Source organism: Hyalella azteca, unplaced genomic scaffold (genome assembly GCF_000764305.2).
Source record: "Hyalella azteca isolate HAZT.00-mixed unplaced genomic scaffold, Hazt_2.0.2 contig7693, whole genome shotgun sequence".
NCBI classification, from domain to species: domain Eukaryota; kingdom Metazoa; phylum Arthropoda; class Malacostraca; order Amphipoda; family Hyalellidae; genus Hyalella; species Hyalella azteca.
The window spans coordinates 5,665-24,974 of NW_025937812.1; the positions used below are offsets into that span (position 1 = coordinate 5,665).

The following is a 19,310-nucleotide window of genomic DNA, read 5'->3' on the forward strand; positions in this document are numbered from 1 at the left end:
CTATACTCCCACTGAGATGTCAACCACTCGATTACGAGCATTACATTTGGCGTCTCGACACATAAACTGTATAAACTTGACAACAGTTCCATGCAAAAATGTCCGTCCTCGATATTGGGAATCTAAGCAATATTTCTATGAGATCTCTGCTACAAACAATGAGACAACGATTTCAGATAATTATTATTACTATTTAAAAGACCTTTCTCATTGCATCAGTTATATACTCGCTTTTGTATTGTATAAAATTTCTAAATATAACTATTATGTCCACTCTATGCAAGCTATTTCTGCAAGCGAAACGCCCATTATAAGCAACGGTAATTCTGTTTATAATATTTCCGTAATTTTTTCAATTACTAAGTAAAATTAAAACGATCAACAAGTGCATAATTTGTTAACATTGTGGTTATGGAAATCGCACGAGAAGTATTCAATTTTCTCGGCTTTTTGGCATTTTATTAAATTAATAAAATTAGTGATATTTAATAAAATTAGCATTAATGCATATATAGATCGTTATCGCAAATATAGAACACATTGCCAATTTTTTCTTAATTAAAGCTTCAAGCATGAATGTGAATTAAAAAGGATTTCGTCAGCTATTAGGAGTTATGGATCGGGTTTTCTCCATAAAAAAGCTTTACATCATTTCTATCCTAAATTTAAGACATACCTGACTTCCAAACAAAGCTATTAGCTATTAGAAGGATACATTATAGGGCGTCCCTCTATAATTACTGACTGTAATTAGGGCCAATCTTTCTTCATTGGCACTCTTATTATCTAACCAAATTGCCTTTTGAATTCAGGTCTTTGATGAATCACGGCCGGAAAAGTTGTGCGCTCCGGTAATTACGACTCGAACTTCATTGGGAACTACGCGCATTCGATGAAAAATCTGGAAGATTTATTCCATTTCCGCCCGCCTGCAGCTGAGAAGCTCAAGCATTGGGTCTGAAAGAACATTTCCTAAAACCATCATCTATGGAAGATTAGCGCGAGAGAGCTAAGCTCGGAGACTCAATAAGAACTGGCCAAAGCTTTTGTACACATCTTACTCAAGACATTTTTAGATTTTTACTCAGAATAGGAATAATAATGTCGAAGAAAAATAGTTGTCACTACACCTGCTATTGCCGACAAAATTCGATCAGACGCACTCATCTGTTCATAGCTCGAAGATTTCAAAGGCCTTTCATAGTTCGACGAATCCAAGCCCTGTGAGCCTTTGGAGGTAAACTGAGGAGGTTTGTAAGTCGGATCTCTCGATAGAGATCCTATCTCGGGACTTATTTCTAGCCCTTCCTCAGGAGAGGATTGGTATATTGCTACGGTTGAAAGCTCGTAATCTTCCGTGGTTGTGACGGTAGTGGGAGCTGGAGTTGTGGTTGTAGTAGTAGTAGTGGTTGTGGTGGTAGTCGTGGTTGTCGTTGTCGTTAGTTCATAAAGTAACTTTGACGTCGCCTCAGCACCAGGAACAGTTGTTCCGTTGTTTAGGTAGAAAGGCGAACTGTACTGAGCAATTACAGTCACGATGACATCGTGACTGTGGAAAGAGTTTATCCTCCATGCACGAGACTCACCGTCGCCATAGTAAGCTCTGATAGACGCGAAGTAAGGTGCCTCGTAATGCCTAAGTTTGCCAATAATGGACGCGTTTATCCCAACACCATTCGGTAATTCTGCCTTAAGATGCGCCATATCCACCCTGTCGAGTTCGGCCTCCGTACCCCACATTACGTTAAGCGGGTCCGCGTCTTCGGAAGCGTAGACGACGGCTGGCAGCGCCGTGACCGTCCCAGCAACACGTCCCCAGTACTGTTCCTCCTTGATGACGTAGGTCACGTCTTCGGCAATCGTCAAGTCACGACCATGATTGTTAGCCAGAACATGGTTGCCTAGAATCACAGAACTGTGTTTTGTGGAACTCATCACCTTGTCTAACTCGATGTCCGTAAGCGTGTAACGAATGGGTTCAACTTCGACAAGAACTTGAACTTGACTCGACTCGTACGCAATGTTGTTGCTCTTATCGAAGATATTTGCGGTTCTAGAACTTGTGCTGATGCCCAGATTTCCTGTATGAATGGTCCCATTTAGAGTATCGTCTACCATCACGATCAGTTGGTCAGGAGACATGACACTCTTGTCTGGCTTTGCCATATGCTTGTCCCACGGCACCCACTCCACCCTCGCCGCCCCGCCCAGCGAAACCAAAATGTCATAAGTATCAATTCGGAGCACCGACCCCAAGAACGCGATGGTGCATTTCCGATCCAGCCCGAGTTCTCCAGGAATCCAAATGCTGTGCCATTTTCCCCGACACCAAACTGGTCCACCGTCCCCACCTCCTCCTTCCTCCTCCCGCCCCACGGATACCGCGTCGGGAGGGAAAGACCCATCCCGTGGAGGCGCCATCCAAGCCAGGGTCGAGGATGTGCTTGTGGATCCTGCCACGCCGGTCAGACGGGCCATTGTTTTGCAGGCCGCGCGCGGCGCCAGCAACGCCACAGCCACAAGTAGCGTTGTCGTTCTGAAAAATATAAAAGTTATATAAACATAATTGAAGATGCTAGGTTAAGTTTTTTTTAATAAAGGATTAGTTGACAGAACAAAATGGCTTCCACGACTGAATCTTATAATTTATTAACTAAAACATCGAGCCGAAAACATGATCTATTGAGATCCAGGAAAGAAGAAAAAATTATTGGATTTACAGATGCCCATACACGCAAGATCAAATAGAAATTAATTAGGGTCCTTAAGTCAATAAGTAATGAATTAGATTTCTCTGAAAAATTGATCTGGATCAACATTGATTCATTGTTATCATCAACTATCATCATCAACAATTGATCGTTATCAACAGAATTTCCACTTATAACTATTTTCCAGAGCTACTAAAACTGAGACCAGAACTTTAGCGTTGGTCGGGACTTCAGCCCCGCTAGTGTGCGGCAAAAAACTCGGAGACAAATCACAGATAATATAATTGCTTGAGGGCGAGAACTGCAGAACCGGACCCCGTCGCTCCAGCCTGCTGCCGCTGCAGCAGCTTGCTTTTGACGCTCGCGATAACTCAAGTTTTAGTTCAAGTTCACTTGTATTGTGGTCAACTTTTAGCATTTATCAAGTTCCGCAATTCGGCCCTAAACTGTGAAGACCTTTCCTACAGGTAGAACTTGCAATAAGTGTCGTTATTAGATCGATCTCAAGTGAAACTCATGTTACATTAAATAACATGCCTATCCCTCGTATTTATTAACTACTTTTGCAGTGATAAATGGCTCTTCAAAATTGATAATGGTAAATAATACAAAATAAGATCCAGAATTAATTACAATTAGTACACAAAAACAATTTAGCGACGCAAGGTAATCAACAAATTTCACGTTAACTGACGCTGCCGTGATACTGTCAGGTTTTCAAGGAACTACTTTTGCTCTGAAACCAGTTTATTATGTATTTTATAGAGCAAATATTTATTTCAATTATATCTTGCCTGATTTTCCTTTTTGATCCCATCCTTCCTTCATGCCATTTTTATGTTCCTACCCGCAAAATTTTCGTACTCATCACGTGTTGGTTGCCCAGTGTTGAAGACAAATATCTTCTTTAATGCTTTATTTAAATGACGTCCTGATTTAACGCTGCTTCGTATCTATCCTAGGTATGAATTTAATTTCCGGCGACCTTGTTATCTTGCGTGTCTCATATTCGGTAGCGAAAAAATTTCTAATTTGAATTCCGTCATTTTTGCGATCGCATTTCCTACTTCCTAATCGTTTTTTATCAGCAAATCCTGATTATTAAACCCTTATAGGATTTCTCAATGTCTCCAAACTAGGAGCAAAACGCACCTTTCAACAATTCAAAATCGGCCCTTTTCTGTCCCACCCTACCTATCCACTTATAAATAGCTGGTTCAACACTCTTTACCCCATCCATTGTACAGACCCATTTCTTAAAATATTGCAGATTAATACAGAAAATTCCAGTTCACTGAACCTACAAACATCGGAACTATAAACTATTTTCATGGTCACGCAAACTCTCAGGACACGTGTGTCCTTACACTCAGTATACGAGCATTTGCTTCAATAATTAATTACCCTTCACTCAACTTGACCCTTGCGTGTCAGGCTGATATGCAGAACGGGGACAACATTTAAATTAAATCCATTACTTGTGTCAGTTGTATGTCAGCTTGCGGACACATAATTCTAATGGTTTTATACATTGAGAGGCTTTTAAGCAATTGAAATATTATTCACGAATTATCCATTGATAAATCTCGTCTCAAGACATAACGACAATTGCAACTATACCAAGCTCACTGTTAACATCATGCAGAACCAGTTTTATGAACTTCTCTTTCTCATTTAATCACCGGAACTTTATATCATATTTTGCTTATCAATCTATTATTATATATTATTATATTTTATTATTATTTTATTATCAATATCTTTAATCATATATTGGTCATTATATGTCTTGCAAATAAACCAATTGGCCGCGTGGCTGTTCATATGCTCGCCTCTAACGGTTCTGACAATACAGGATATAATAACTCTAGTATCGCAAATCTCTCGATTAATTATAATAATAATACTGAGCCTCATAATGACTTCATTAGCCTCCGGGGTCGATCAGGCAAATTATGGAAGCCGTGAAATTGATCAGACTCCAGATTTAGGCTGGACAACAGCTGCCTGCCTTACATCCGTCTCGCTTTGCATGCTCAGATGGCGTCCTATAATAGTATAGTATAGTATCTTCGGCATTAAAGAATAGGCCTGGATAGGCCTGTCGCCAATTTTTGTACTTTTCTTGACTAGACTGGCCTTTTGATCAGATCTTTTCAAAGGACGGTGGATTAAAAATCGCTTCTATATATCAGTTGTTCCGTAGGAGTTGTCTAGATATCTAAGAGCGTGTAAACTATTTATTGACTTTATATTATTTGATGAATTCTTTATTTATTTTAATTGTTAAAAGTTTATTTTTGGCCCTTAACGCGGAACTGAAATTGGTAAACACAGGTTTTTTAGTGAACTTTAGCTTTAGCCAATGTCTAGTTAACATGAGCTTCAGATCCAATACTTTTTTGTAAATCTAGTCTTAAAACATCCAATGATGAATACATCGCCTTCCACGTATTGCCATCACGTCCATTGCCATTAATTCAAAACCATTCAGTTCCCCTTACCCTCAGAATTTACTCTTTCTTCTGAGTAAATTCCTACATTCAAAAGTGTTATTTTCCCCTGAATCCAGGAATGGGAACTACTGAAGGGGAACATTTATACCCTGGCAAAAGCGCGTGTTTCAGACGCGTGGAAGTGGAAAAACCCAGAGTCTCGTCAATGAAACCAATGACAATAACAAGATCTTCTATGATAAAATATAAGACTGAGACATCTGATGAAATGGCGACAGTCTCATCTCATAGATAGAATACAGGAGCTCCTGATAAATTAAAGGCTGTCACATCTCATAGACAAAAGAGAGGAGCGACTGTCGCATTTGATAAATTGCAGAATGACGCTTCTGATAAGTTATATATTGGCGCATCTGATAAATTTTACACTGGCGCATATGATAAATTATATAGTGGTGCATCTAATAAATTATATACTGGTGCATCTAATAAATTATATACTGGCGCATTTGATAAATTACAGTCTAGCGCATTCGATAAATAAGAGGCTGCCGCGTCAAAGGCTTGCGCGGCATTTGTGAATTTTTAAACACAAAGCCGTCAATTTTTGCAAAATTTTTCGTACAGATTCGCTTTGATCGAAGCGTCATTACCGAACATGAATAATTACAGCCAATTTTAAACTATGAATGCAAAAAATTTTTAATGACGGTGGATGTGAAAATAACAGTCGACTTGAATACATTTAATTGAAGCTGAATTTATTAGAATTAATATGAACATATCGTGAAATTCAACTACTTCAAACATCGGCTTTATTTCTCTGCGGAATTTTTTTCATGTAAGCTCCACGTACGCGAATAGAACTATGTTCTTATACTTGTTTGTAATTTATTCACTTGATGAGCTTTTGATCACTTTTCTTTTGAGTGGGACATTTGGCGCTCGTCTGTTATACCCCGTAAATTGTCATAGGGAATTATAACCTATTTGTTACATACATTATCGAGAGAAAGTATGACAATGTCAAAAAATTCTAGTTAGTGGAGCATAGATTGCGCTTGTGGTCAACATTTAAAGTAAAAATTAAAGTAACTCGAAAAAATCTTCTTCGCTCGAATTGAACTGAATTATTTAAGGATTTGATTAAAGTTTTTATTTTCTTAAATTATCTGAGAAATGTTTTTTTCTTTTTCTCAATCGCTTTACACAATTTGTATTCCTGCATCCCTATAATACTCCGACCGATTTTTGAAGATTTCACCGCTCAATAAAATATAATTCCATATATATGTCATACAATTCTGTTATCGACATGAGAACCATAACTTCAAATTACTTGATAAGCAAATCTCAACACTCGGCTACACCCTCTACTCTCTATTCGGCTATACCCTCTATACCCAGCCTCTGCCCTCTATACCTTCATCTATACCCTCTATACTTTCATCTATACCCTCTATACATTCGTTTAAACCCTCTATACCGCCGTCTATACCCTTTATACCTTCGTCTATACCTTCTATATCATTGTCTTTACCTCTATTCCTTCGTATATACCCACCCATATACCTAAGTCTTTACCCTCTATACCTTCGTATATACCCACCCATATACCTAAGTCTTTACCCTCTATACCCCTGACTACACCCTCTTTACCTTCATCTATACCCTCTATATCTTCGTTTATACCTCAATCTCTTCGTGTAAACACTCAATACCTTCTTCTATACCACTATACCTTCGTCTATACCCTCTATACCTTCGTTTATACCTCCGTCTATACCCTGTACAAACCTCCTAGCGAGTTGCACTTGACCTGAACAGGAAAGTGAATACCCAGAGTGATGAAGCAATGTCTTCAGCCGACAAAATGGTCTGATTACAGCACCTCAGCAAGGGTCTCAAAGAGTTCATTGTATGCACAGCTCACGACAGGCGCTGTACACGCGAGCAGTTCATGCAAAGAGCTGCAGTTGTGGACCTTGCTAGGTAATCTGATAGACGCGCTAGAAGTTTTCCCATCACTAGTCGCTAAGGTTATGAAGGTTATGTCTGACTCACATCAGAATTATCAAGATGTGTTAATGTGGAGTAATCAATCATGCCTGTCATAGAGGTACATAATTTATTATGAAATTTGCAAAACCGATATGAATATGATTCCAATAAGAATTTCTTGTCTTAAATTTAAATATTCATCTGTATAAATTATTCAATTAATTCGGAAAATATACATCAGCAGTATCGGCTGCACATGAAGTATAGGAAACCTGATGATGAATTATGACATTTTATTACTGCAACCATTAAGGTAATTAATTCAAACTTTATTCCATTACGTTTCTCACGAGAATAAGCTGAAAAATGATTAAAATTTTCTCGCAAGTAAACTTGGAACGAGGAAACTCTGCCTCGGTTGTTATCTCGTCCGCTGCAGGGAAGCTCGCTTTAATTACCGCACGTTACTACCGCAACAAAAATCCTTCCTCCAAGTGGGAGCGTTTTTTTTTTTAATTTCAATGTTATGCACAATTTCAAAATCTTTATGCAATTTATTATTCTATTTTTAAACCGTCCAGAAGTGAATAAGAGTTAAATTTGATTTTTTTTTTCAAATGCAATTAAATCGGACGATTGAAATGTTATTTCTAAGGTTAAGCAAACAAGTGAGTTTTCCCCAATTTGCATCGTTACTTTATTTTCAAAAAACATATGGAATGAGAGTGAAATACACCACGTACGACAAGTGTAGCAACGCCTACTTCAAAATTCAAATGTTCCTACACGCGCGGGTGCAAGTAGATTTAATTGTGAATTGGCTATAATGACATGAATAGAGCTTATCATTCTCTTCTGGAACAAAAACCAAATATGATGAGAAAGTGTGTAAAATCCACAGCAATTAAAATTTGCAAAATTCCAAGTAGCTTCTTAATTGTTTGCTTTCTGCTTCACGAAACTTTTTTAACATTCGTGGCCTCTTAATGTTCTTAATGAAGTGTAAATTTTCACTCAAAAAACGCTCATCTGTGTTTATTTCATTTCTAAGAACATCACCTGATAAATCAAAACGATTTGTAACGGGGAAATTAGTAAGACGTTTATCACATTAAAATATCGATGAGCGCTCAGTATCCTAGCTACCCGCAATGAAGGCAAAATTCCTTTAATATTAAAGTTAAAATTACGTCTCAGCTCTCGTTGAAGCAATATCGCATTGGCGGTAAAAATTCTCGTAATTTAATCCCATGAAACTTTTATTTCTTTTAGAATATTCGGTATTATTGCAGATTAACTACATCCAAAAAAAAGGGTGTTTTTTTTTTTAATTATATGTTTTTTGGGGTGTAGATTACGAATCTGAAATCCATTTTTGGCGGTCGGCATCGGAAAACCGATTTTTTTCGCGACTTACTAACATGGGGGTTACGTAACTTACGTTACCCACTCACCTTTATTTACTAACATGGGGGTTACGTAACTTACGTTACCCACTCACCTTTATATAAAGGGTCGGATTGTTCATCGAAATTTTACAAAAAGCTCTTAGGTTGGGTTAAGTCAGCCAAGTTCCTTTTTTTAGATAGCATTTTGATCTAAAAGGAACCTGGGCGAACCAACCCAACCTGCGAGTTGGCGTTAGGTTGTGATCTCTCGATGTGGCAATGTATCTCCAGATTTATGGACAAAGATGACGAAAATGTTACCCGTTGCAGTGCAACGGGTAACATTTTCGTCTTCTTTACCCGTTGCAGTGCAACGGGTAAGTTTCATTCAAGATGTCGTGCGCTACGTGTGATCGGTATTATTGCAAAAAAATCGGTTTTCCGATGCCGACCGCCAAAAATGGATTTCAGATTCGTAATCTACACCCCAAAAAACATATAATTGAAAAAAAACACCCTTTTTTTTGGATGTAGTTAATCTGCAATAATACCGAATATTCAGTGAAGGCTTGTAAAATTCAATGTTTTATGATTATCAAGGCAGCATTAAATGCATGTTAATTTTATGGAATTTCCTTGCAGATTGAATTCAAAATGTCTAAGACAAGTTAGTTCGAAGAAAAATACTTGTTTGACTTTCCATTTTTCAAACCATTTTAGTTATTACGACCAAAAATTCTAAACGCAGTATAAATTGATATCGACAGCTCATGAAATTTATCAATTTTAAATTAGGTACGCCTTCAATTTTCCTTCGCAAATTTAGTACCTTCGGAACTGGATGAAACCGTACAGTAAAGATATTACCAGGATTATTTCAGTATTCAAGTAAATTTTTCAGAAATTTAATCTGCAAGTAAACGTTTTGTGTTGTTTAAATTTTTTGTTAGCCTTATTTTCGATCATTCGAATAAGACTAACGACGCGCAATGGTTTCGTATCGAATGAGATTACATGATAGTACATACCACAAAAAATGCTTGAAGTTCTTATAGTTTTTACAATCTAAATAATAACCATACTATACCATCAAGAATTTTCTTTTAATAGGAAACTATTAGAGTCATAGTAAACAAGAGCTTGAAAAGTATGTAAGCGTCAAAGCCGTCCTTATGCACAGCGCGTATTATTAACGCAGACTTGTGGAACTTACGGAATCCAATCCAGCGACTAAATGAAATTAGCGTTGCTTGGCTTGCGTTTTGACGCAACTGATTCGATGAATCTAAGGATCGAGTTGACAGATCATCATTTCAATTAAAATTACAATTATTCCAAACAAAATGCACATGCAGGACAGATAAAGGCAATACGGAGGGAATGCAGCGTTCAAAAAAATTGAAATAGCGAAGACTGTCGTCGCTGAATTTCACTTTAGAAACATACTGAGATAAAACTTCACATCCTTCAAGTTCTCTTTCATGAGCAAATAACGTATCAGAATCAGAGCAATTGTTTTTTTAGTAAAATAGATAACGTCATAAAAGAAGCAAATAACCTTATTGCAGTTAGCAATCTTAAGAATTCTCCACAGCCGAACTATTTGCTTGCATCAAATGACCGACCGGCGTCTCATCCCTCCATCCACGTATGAGTCGTTACACAGAACAGGCAACGTCGAGACCACGAAGCAGTCGTTCCATCAGTAATATCGTCTGAAAATCGTAACGAAAAGGACACCAGCGAGCAATGAAGTCATTTCCAAACAGCGTAGTGCAACATGTTTCCCTAGCGAGACCTAAATTGGTAGGAAACGGCAGGCACAATGTCCCCCGTATACAGGAAAAGCTCAATCAGGTCTAACGTGGCGCAATAAGCACGGCTTGCCGCAATATAGGGGCTCCCTGGCCACACTGAATGACAGCACCTAACGAACCCAGAATAACGGCTATTTATTCCGTGTAGGCTTCACTAAATGTGAGGATGACAGTGCGACACACAATGGATGAGGTTATCACCATTGTTTATTCCGTGTAGGCTTCACTAAATGTGAGGATGACAGTGGGGCGCACAATACATGAGGTTAGCACCATTGTTTATTCTGTGTGGGCTTCATTAAATGTGAGGATGACAGTGGGGCACACAATACATGAAGTTAGCACCATTGTTTATTTCGTGTGGGCTTCACTAAATGTGAGGATGACAGTGGGGCACACAATACATGAGGTTAGCCCCATTGTTTATTCTGTGTGGGCTTCATTAAATGTGAGGATGACAGTGGGGCACACAATTGACGAGGTTATCACCATTTTTTCTTCCGTGTGGGCTCGACTTACGCGCAATAAATGTGAGGATAACATAAAAAGACACATAATAAACAAGGTTATCACCTTCATCTATTTTGGCATGAGTAAGATATGAGATTGGATGAACGTGAATTACACGAATTACTTCTATACTTCTGCCACCTGTTGCATGGTGTGCGCCTCTGCAAATTAGAATAAACAAATCCGTTGCATAAAAGGGAATGACTTCGAAATAGCATTAACTTTAAATAAGATAAATCATCACTGAAAACAAGATCAGCCCGTGGATTTTCATAAAATCAATAAACCCCGTAGAAAACTCCATAACACAAACACATCTCTTCCATCAACCAATGACGTTGCGGCATCGCGCAATGCTTTTGGGCCACGAGCGCTGTCGCCTAACTTCACTAACGGTCGTAATGCTAATGTAAGTTGATAAAGAAAACACGCTCGAAACTGAAGGTGTATTTTAACAGCATCTCCTTGTGACACTCCAGCACACTCTGCTCTGAAAAAATGATGCTAATGTATCCACGAAGGAAGCCTTCCTCTTCAAAGGGCTTATATATGAGAGTGCGTCGCCGCAAGCTCAGGACTTCCCAGGGCGGCTCGTTGTGAAATATTGCAGATGGCGTAGCGGGAAGTACAGTATTTGCATGACCATGGGAAATGTAAGGTAAAAATAGACTGATACAGTTGCTTGCGATCATATTTTGGATACATTTATATATACTAGATTTCGTAAAACACAGGTATCGCTGACAGTTAATAATTAAGTACAGAGGCGACAAATTTTTAGTTCATTAGTTCGTCGTTCTTTGAATTAATAAGAAAATTGCGCTTGATTCAAATTAATAATTTATTCCATGCAATTTTCAAGCCATGCAGAAACCTGAAATTCTTGTAATCATTAGTGTGCAAAGTTTACCGACATCCAACAAAATTTTTTATAGCGAGTCATTCAGCCTTCATATCAGATGAAAAAATAAGTTATGCAAGTATGCAAAAACATTGTACAAACACATTTTATTATTAAATGTTCTACTTATTACATGAAAATTTTAGTGTTCATAAAAACATGATGAAAAAATACTTACTAATTTTAACAATGTGCAAAGCATAACTTTTACGTAATCCGAAGCAAGCAGTGCAAACATGTAGACTATGAAAGGAGCATGAGGCGCCTACATGACGTGCTCCAGCATCACATCTTTGAGTTTAGAGAAGCTAAAATCAAGCATAGTTGTGCTGGAGCAACAGTGCAGTGCACCTGCAGTGCAATGCATCGCTTATACTGCAGTGACGGCAGTGAAGAAATCAATTCACGGCACGTAATGTCACGGCACTAGCGAGAAGAGGCCAAAAAAGTTTGGCGGGTAGCGTGGGTATATACAATGTTTGTGACGTAATTTGAATTGAAAATTTCCTAACTAACAAATATATTTGCTTGTGTAACAAGAATAGTGCTGAAATTTAAATAAGAAAGACATAGCGACAAGCATGCTTGATGTGCAGAGTGCGAAGGATGCTACATTTTGACATTAAAAATTCTACCTAAGAGAAGCAGTGTAATCCGTGATTTTTTATTGCAATAAATAGATTGTCAATGACAGTTTTGCAATATGTATAGAAATAATAATTAATTCGCATGTATGGCTTTGCTATTTGCATGCACTCGTAGCTCACAAGGAAAGTTAGGTAAACTTTCTTCATGTATATAATACATCAGCATATTATCTTCCAAATCTGATGTAACTTCTGTCGTCCACACTCTCTACCGCACTTATACGGAACAAGAGCACGTCCATGTGAAACTTATCTTATCAGTACATGCATGAATCTTATGAACAGTACCTACATGTTTACACTAATGAAGAACACTACGAGTATATCCTGAGGGAGCTTAGTTCATTAATTCTTGATTGAAGTTGAACGATATGCGTAATTCACAACTCGTTATCAAGTCTGCCTGTGGAGATTTAGGACATGAAAGTATAAATAAAGTTTTTTATGGACAAAAATGGCAAAACTGGGTTCATTTTGTGTAAAAATTGCTAAATAATAATGTTATTATTATTAATAACAATATTATTATATTATTAATAACGATGACAGCGTATATTTGTCAGTGGAAAACTGACTTCATAAAAATTTTCTAAAAATATTGCACAGACCAGCATTTGGCCTGAACTGATATTCTTCGAAATTAATAAAATATCATGATTGTACGAAATTATATTATTTGTTATCGATGAATAAACTTGATTTGTCATGTCAATGCGGCGATGACTCGATTAGGACATGGCCTCACCAGGACATGGCCTCATCAGTACATGGCCTCACCAAGACATGACCTCACATGTACATGGCCTCACCAAGACATGGCCTCACATGTATATGGCCTCACCGGGACATGGCCCCACCAGGACATGGCCTCATCAGTACATGGCCTCACCAGGACATGACCTCACATGTACATGGCCTCACCAGGACATGGCCTCACTAGTACATGGTCTCACCAGGACATGGCCCCACCAGGACATGGCCTCATCAGTACATGGCCTCACCAGGACATGACCTCACCAGTACATGGCCTCACCAAGACATGGCCTCACATGTACATGGCCTCACCGGGACATGGCCTCACCAGTACATGGCCTCACCAGGACACGGCCTCGCCAGTACATGGCCTCACCAGTACATGGCCTCAAGTGTCCAACATTAGTGCCTGTGGAGGCAGGCTCGGTCGACCAAGCATCACAAAAGAGACATACAAGCTGCACTTAACGCAGCCTCAATAGCAGCCAATTCTTGCCGCCTCTCAAGCTGAACTGTAGCACCGACTTTGATGGTTCACGCTTGTATTAAAACGCACCGTCCAGTTCTGAACTGCTGTGTAGTATTCAGGCCAATACAGCTGACAACTTAGCTGTGTAGTGTTCAGGCCAATACAACTGACAACTTAGCTGTGTAGTGTTCAGGCCAATACAACTGACAACTTAGCTGTGTAGTGTTCAGGCCTATACAACTGACAACTAAAGAAACCTTAGTCGCATTTGGCTTAACATTCTTATTCGGCTTACAATTCTTCATATCTTATTCCCTTTATATTCTTTGTATTGGGTTACAACTTTTCTTATAGGAGTAAACTTGCTCCTATTTGGCTTACAATACTTCTTATCCGGCTTGCAATTCATCTCAATTAGATAAGCGTCTTTCACGAGGTATTCTATGTGAAAACAGTGGCAAACGCATCACAAGATATTCAAACTATTTTCACTCATCTGTTTGAGTAATGTTGATGTTATTGATAAATGCAAAAAGTAACTAGGTTCAAAATTTTGACACATTTTTGGCCTCGTGTTTGTTAAGCTCTAACATTTTAGGCAGATTTGCTGTCAATGTGCGATCTCGATAAATTTCTAGGCAATTTCCAACACAAGAATTCCCAACTAACGGCCGGCCGGAAGAAGAAATGTCGAATTTGTAAAACTGAATTTTGTTATGAATAAATGAATTATTTTTAAGCAGTCCAGTTGGATTGATTGAAGATTAAACTCCAAGAAGTGTAAATTCATTCAAGAATTTTTTAGAAAATATTTAACATCGAAACAACATCGAAAGATTTAACATCAAAAATAAATTCATGACCGGTTAAATTATTTTCAATGATTAAATGTGGTTAAATAAGAATAAAGTGTTCCATTATATGGTGGCTTATACTATGAAACCATCCTCTTGAACTATCAAACCATTGAAAGTGACCATTTCTCTACCAATAAAATGGTAAAAGATGTGGAATATAGTGAACGAAAGTCACTAACATGGGAAAACGTCTCAAATTATGTATGGATCAATCTATCATAAAATTTATGTATTTTTTGAGTCAGATTGAACATCCATTGACAATAGAAATAAAATACATAAAAAAAACTTTTTGAAAAACCACGTTTTTCTTGTGGACTAAAAGTAGAAAATAAATTATGGCTCGCCCCAAAAAACGTGTGTCGGGCAGATTAATAATTAAAGCGAAAAGCACACAACACACGAATTTCGGGAATTTAATGACTAACGTACAGCCCGACCCACGTTTTTTGGGGCGAGCCATAATTTATTTTCTACTTTTTAGTCCACAAGAAAAACGTGGTTTTTTCAAAAGTTTTTTTTTAAGTATTTTATTTTCTACTTTTTAGTCCACAAGAAAAACTTTTTTTTTAAGTTTTTTATACGTATTTTATTTTCTCCTTTTTAGTCCGTTGCTACACATGAAAAACATTGTTGCGAGCCAATTTACTTGACGACGTACGTATCGATGATACGCAGCGTCAGCGCCTGCTCGTCTATAACGTCAGCGCCCGCACGTCATACTATATATATCATATATACTATATATATACTTTACTCAATTAAGCTAATTTAGGTCTCTAATTGCTAGTTTTTATGAGTGTATCTGAAATTGTTAGGCGAAAATAGCCTGCATGCCGAATTTCAGATCTCTAGAGCAATCAGAAGTGGGCTAATTTTCGTTGTCAATGTTAACAACAAACAAGCAAACGCGAAGCTAAGTCAAGAAAAACGTGTTAATAAAATATTAAAACAAGCACGCTTCGAATCTCGTGATTACATTTTTTCTTTAGTCTGTTCTCGTGTTATTGTTATTCTCGTATTCAGCTGTGAAATTCAAGTCGCTAGTAACAATTTTCCTTGGAATGAAACAAAGTCGCAAGGTAACAATTTTTCTAGTAATGAAATTCTGTTCCCATAATTTTAGCACTTATATATATATATATATATAAGGTTGTCATCTCCTCACATGTTTTGCAACGGAATATGCGTAAAACCTTTTCATTTCACACGGTAACGGCGTACTTCATCGCTTGATTTTTCAGCAATGAATCACGTTATTGCGTCAGTTAAAGATGTCAGGAAATTGTTTCACCGCCTGCACAGGTCATTAAACAAATGAGAATCGTTAAAGAAGAGCCGAGTTGCTCTTTGTGACGACGTTTTAGCTTCATCGTGCACCTAGAATTGGGGTGTTACTGAAGTGACGAGTTACTTTTCTATTGTGACAATGCGTTTGACGATATAACGCAATGAGTAGTTCGAAGACCATTAAAATTGTAAGAGCGAAAAATTATTATTATTTTTATTTTACTTTTCGAAATTTTACGATTAGGTTTTTTTTTGTATGAATCATGAAGCAATGCACTCTTTTTTACATTGAGGTGGGAGGTGTTTTTAATGAAGAAGCATTTTACGAAGTGATCAATTTCCCACTATTCACTATAGACGACTGAACAGAGTTCAGTATTTTAATAAAATAAATTGACAATTGTTCTATAGTTTACATGAACGAAGATGATTGTTCCACGCAAGTTCCCGTCTGAGCGCTCGTGAACAAATTGGCTAGTATTTATAATGAAATCATGTGTCTCCCGTGAAGAGCACGGTCACAATACGAGGAATATTTCATGAGTCATGATGGAATCATAAAAATGTGCAAACAGAACTTTTATTGATGTCAAGTCGCGCGTTTTACAGGAAAATTGAAGTACCCTCGAGCGCTGAGCCTTGTATGCCAGAGCCCTTATACAAACACTGCCTTGATAAAAAAGAATACAATGTAGCCGCTTGCAAGAGAAGTCCCAACGCAATCACAGCGAGCATTTCCCCTCTGTGGATATCTTTGTCCGGACATTGTCAGCGCTCCATGGTGATCTTCCTGTTTCATAGATCTTGTTTGATGAAGCAAATGAGACTGCCAAGTGCGTGCTAGTATTTAATTAAAAAGAGAAATTGCTTCTCCTGACGTATTGTAGTCTCGGTGGAAATTTAATGTAAATTATATATTACATTAGTTATGGAATAGTAATTCCCTACGACTTTTTTCTTTCACTGAAACGTCAATGAAAATTAAGCCTACAATTCACAAACTCATACACTTCGTTGATGAACAACCTAAATTTTATTCGCAAAAAATTTCAATTTTAATGGCTCAGCACTCCATTTTTTCCTCGAGAATCCATCAAATTTTTCACATAACTAAAAGGCAGACATTTTTGTGAAAGTCCCGATACCAATTCGAGTCCTCCAGGAATCCATGCCAGCAACCATACGAATCCTATTCAATTACTTACATACCGTCGGCGTAGGTTTTACCCAAATACACATAGAGTCTATATACTGAAATAAATAAATATTAGTCAACTCGTAGTCAATTGTAACGTTGTCCTTAATAAGCAACTTTATATCTTTGGCAATGCGAAAGCGTTTCAGATGATTGCGTTAAAAGAATTTTTGTATAGAATCAGTAAAAAAATATTTGAGAGCTACACTCAGGCTCGCCGTCTCTCAGGAAAGTAGTTGGAAGTCGTACGACCAAACTTGGGCAATTTTCTAAGCATTTATTTTAACGGGCTCGCAGCCAACACCGGCATTATGCGAAATTAAGAGTAAAAAGTAACGGCCTAAGAAGTCTAACTTGAGCCTATCGTCACGGCCTGCTGGAATAGACAATACGAGTTACTTTTATCTTAGTCAATGGCTGTAACTGAACGAGACGTGCTCACTCAACTTAAATTCATTGCCTTCTTACTTTGATTTTCTATCTTCTGTAGCCTTCAAAAGGGAACTGTAAAAGTTTGGCTTAAAAACAAATGATCGTTCCAGATTTTAAATGAGGTATATATCAACTTTACAATAAAACATCCATATTTTAAGGCTATGTGCTTTTATTATAAGAGTCGGCTAATATTAAGCCTGGAAACTTTTAACCTGGAGATTATTTTATGAATTAGAAAGAGTGGCTTCAAGGGAGAATCTTTTATCAGCTTGATTGTCTTCCAGCCTTTCAAGATTAATGAGGATGGAACGCCTGTAAAAATCGTAGAGAAATAAAAATATCGCTAAAAATCATGTCAAAGGTGAAGTCTAATTTGGCGTCAAGTTTTTCTGACCTGACGACTCATTCGCGCCAAAATAAAAAAAAATGAATCTATGTTTAAATTCCATGTTCAACACGGAGCTCCAACGAAGCATTATTTTATGTTTTTCACTGGGGTGTAATTTAATGAACGAATAATAATTACGGCTTCTTAACCTGAAGTACGACAATGAAATTATAAAATTAACCGATAAATCCTATGTATTTATTTTTCGTTTTATATCTGAGCCACGAATTACGAGCGACAAATTTTTACATGAAATTATTAAAAGCCTAATGCTAATAAAATTTTCTTAATTAACTCGCAGTCAGGTTTCTCCAATGTTTATTGCTATTTCTTTCAGGCGAGGTAAAAGATCGCTAAATTTGCTTAAATTTGCCTTTACCCTTAATTTCTTTAATATATATTGATCACTGCAGACTCTTGTGGTTTTATAAAAAATCCTCAAGTTTGAGAAAACTCACCTCATTTTGCATTGGAATGTCATGGCGGCTGCGGCGGAGCGCGGTTCTCTTCTTTCCCCACTTGGAAAACCGCTGCACACAAGACGGGGGCACTCAATAACAGCAGAGATTGGCACTTGAGCTCCACTGAATTAACGATTCACTTGTAGTTTTTCTGATAGAATATTTGAGGACTGAATTCAGAACTTGAACATTTGCTAAACAACGATTTGGAACTTATTCAAATGGAAGAGAATTCTTTAGCTGCCGCTGAATATTTAGACGTAGAGTTTTTAATGATAATGGGACATTTTTCAGAGTATTAAAACTAAGCACTTCACAGGTCACGTTCAAACAATAATAATAGTTTCTTATATTTCGTATTGTATAATTCAGTTTGCGTGCGTTTTTCGATTGGCCAATTTTACTTCCATTTTCCGATGTCAATTCAATGTTAATGCACTTCTTTTTATAATAGGGTGGATTCTACATAGAAATGTAGGACTCTCAACAAAACGTTTCGCTTTCATTTGCTTTAGCGCTCTGTGGGAAAAAGGTGTAAGGAATATTAATATGTATTAATAAAGATTTAAGAAGGAAATAAAATACCACAAAAATTCCCCATGCATATTCTTAAATAAAGTGACACAGAGCCCAGCTCCATCATCAGTTCAGAAACGATAAAAACAGGACAACCTCGTATTCTTGTATACAAACTTGTATTGGTTTTGCGGCATTTTGCCTTTACTTTAAATTCTTAATTTATTTGTGATCCAAGCAATCGAATGACAATAAAATTTGTATTTACAGGTTTTGCAGTCAATGCCAAATCCTGCCTCGAACCATAAGTCACTATCACAGAGCCTGTTCTTGTAAGCGCAAGACCAGTTCGGTAATGCAAAAAGCGAGATGTTAAACACGATTTAATCGTTGATCGTCCTTGATAGCAGAGTTACCTTGATCGTCCGATGGATGAATCTGGCGCCAACTCTAACGTGGCGCCAGGGCGCACAAAGGCAGGCAAGTGCTAGGCTATGTGATCAATCTGGCTGAAC

General features: G+C 37.6%; 1 protein-coding gene across 1 annotated transcript; it reads right to left on the reverse strand.

Annotated features, from left to right (window-relative positions):
- Window positions 1-360: 360 nt before the first annotated feature.
- On the reverse strand, window positions 361-18,796 carry LOC108674414 (protein unzipped). Its single transcript, XM_018162357.2, has 2 exons — window positions 18,277-18,796; window positions 361-2,536 (listed from the first exon to the last, which is right to left on the reverse strand). Exons 1-2 carry the CDS (start codon window positions 18,297-18,299, stop codon window positions 1,081-1,083), a joined length of 1,479 nt encoding a protein of 492 aa, XP_018017846.1. The 5' UTR covers window positions 18,300-18,796; the 3' UTR covers window positions 361-1,080.
- Between the last annotated feature and the right edge of the window lie 514 nt (window positions 18,797-19,310).

Coding starts and splice junctions, on each gene's coding strand:
- LOC108674414 (XM_018162357.2), bottom strand. CDS start 18,299: ATGACATTCCAATGCAAAATGAG. Junction 2,537..18,276: donor ACATTCCAATGCAAAATGAG/GTGAGTTTTCTC, acceptor TATATTTTTCAG/AACGACAACGCTACTTGTGG.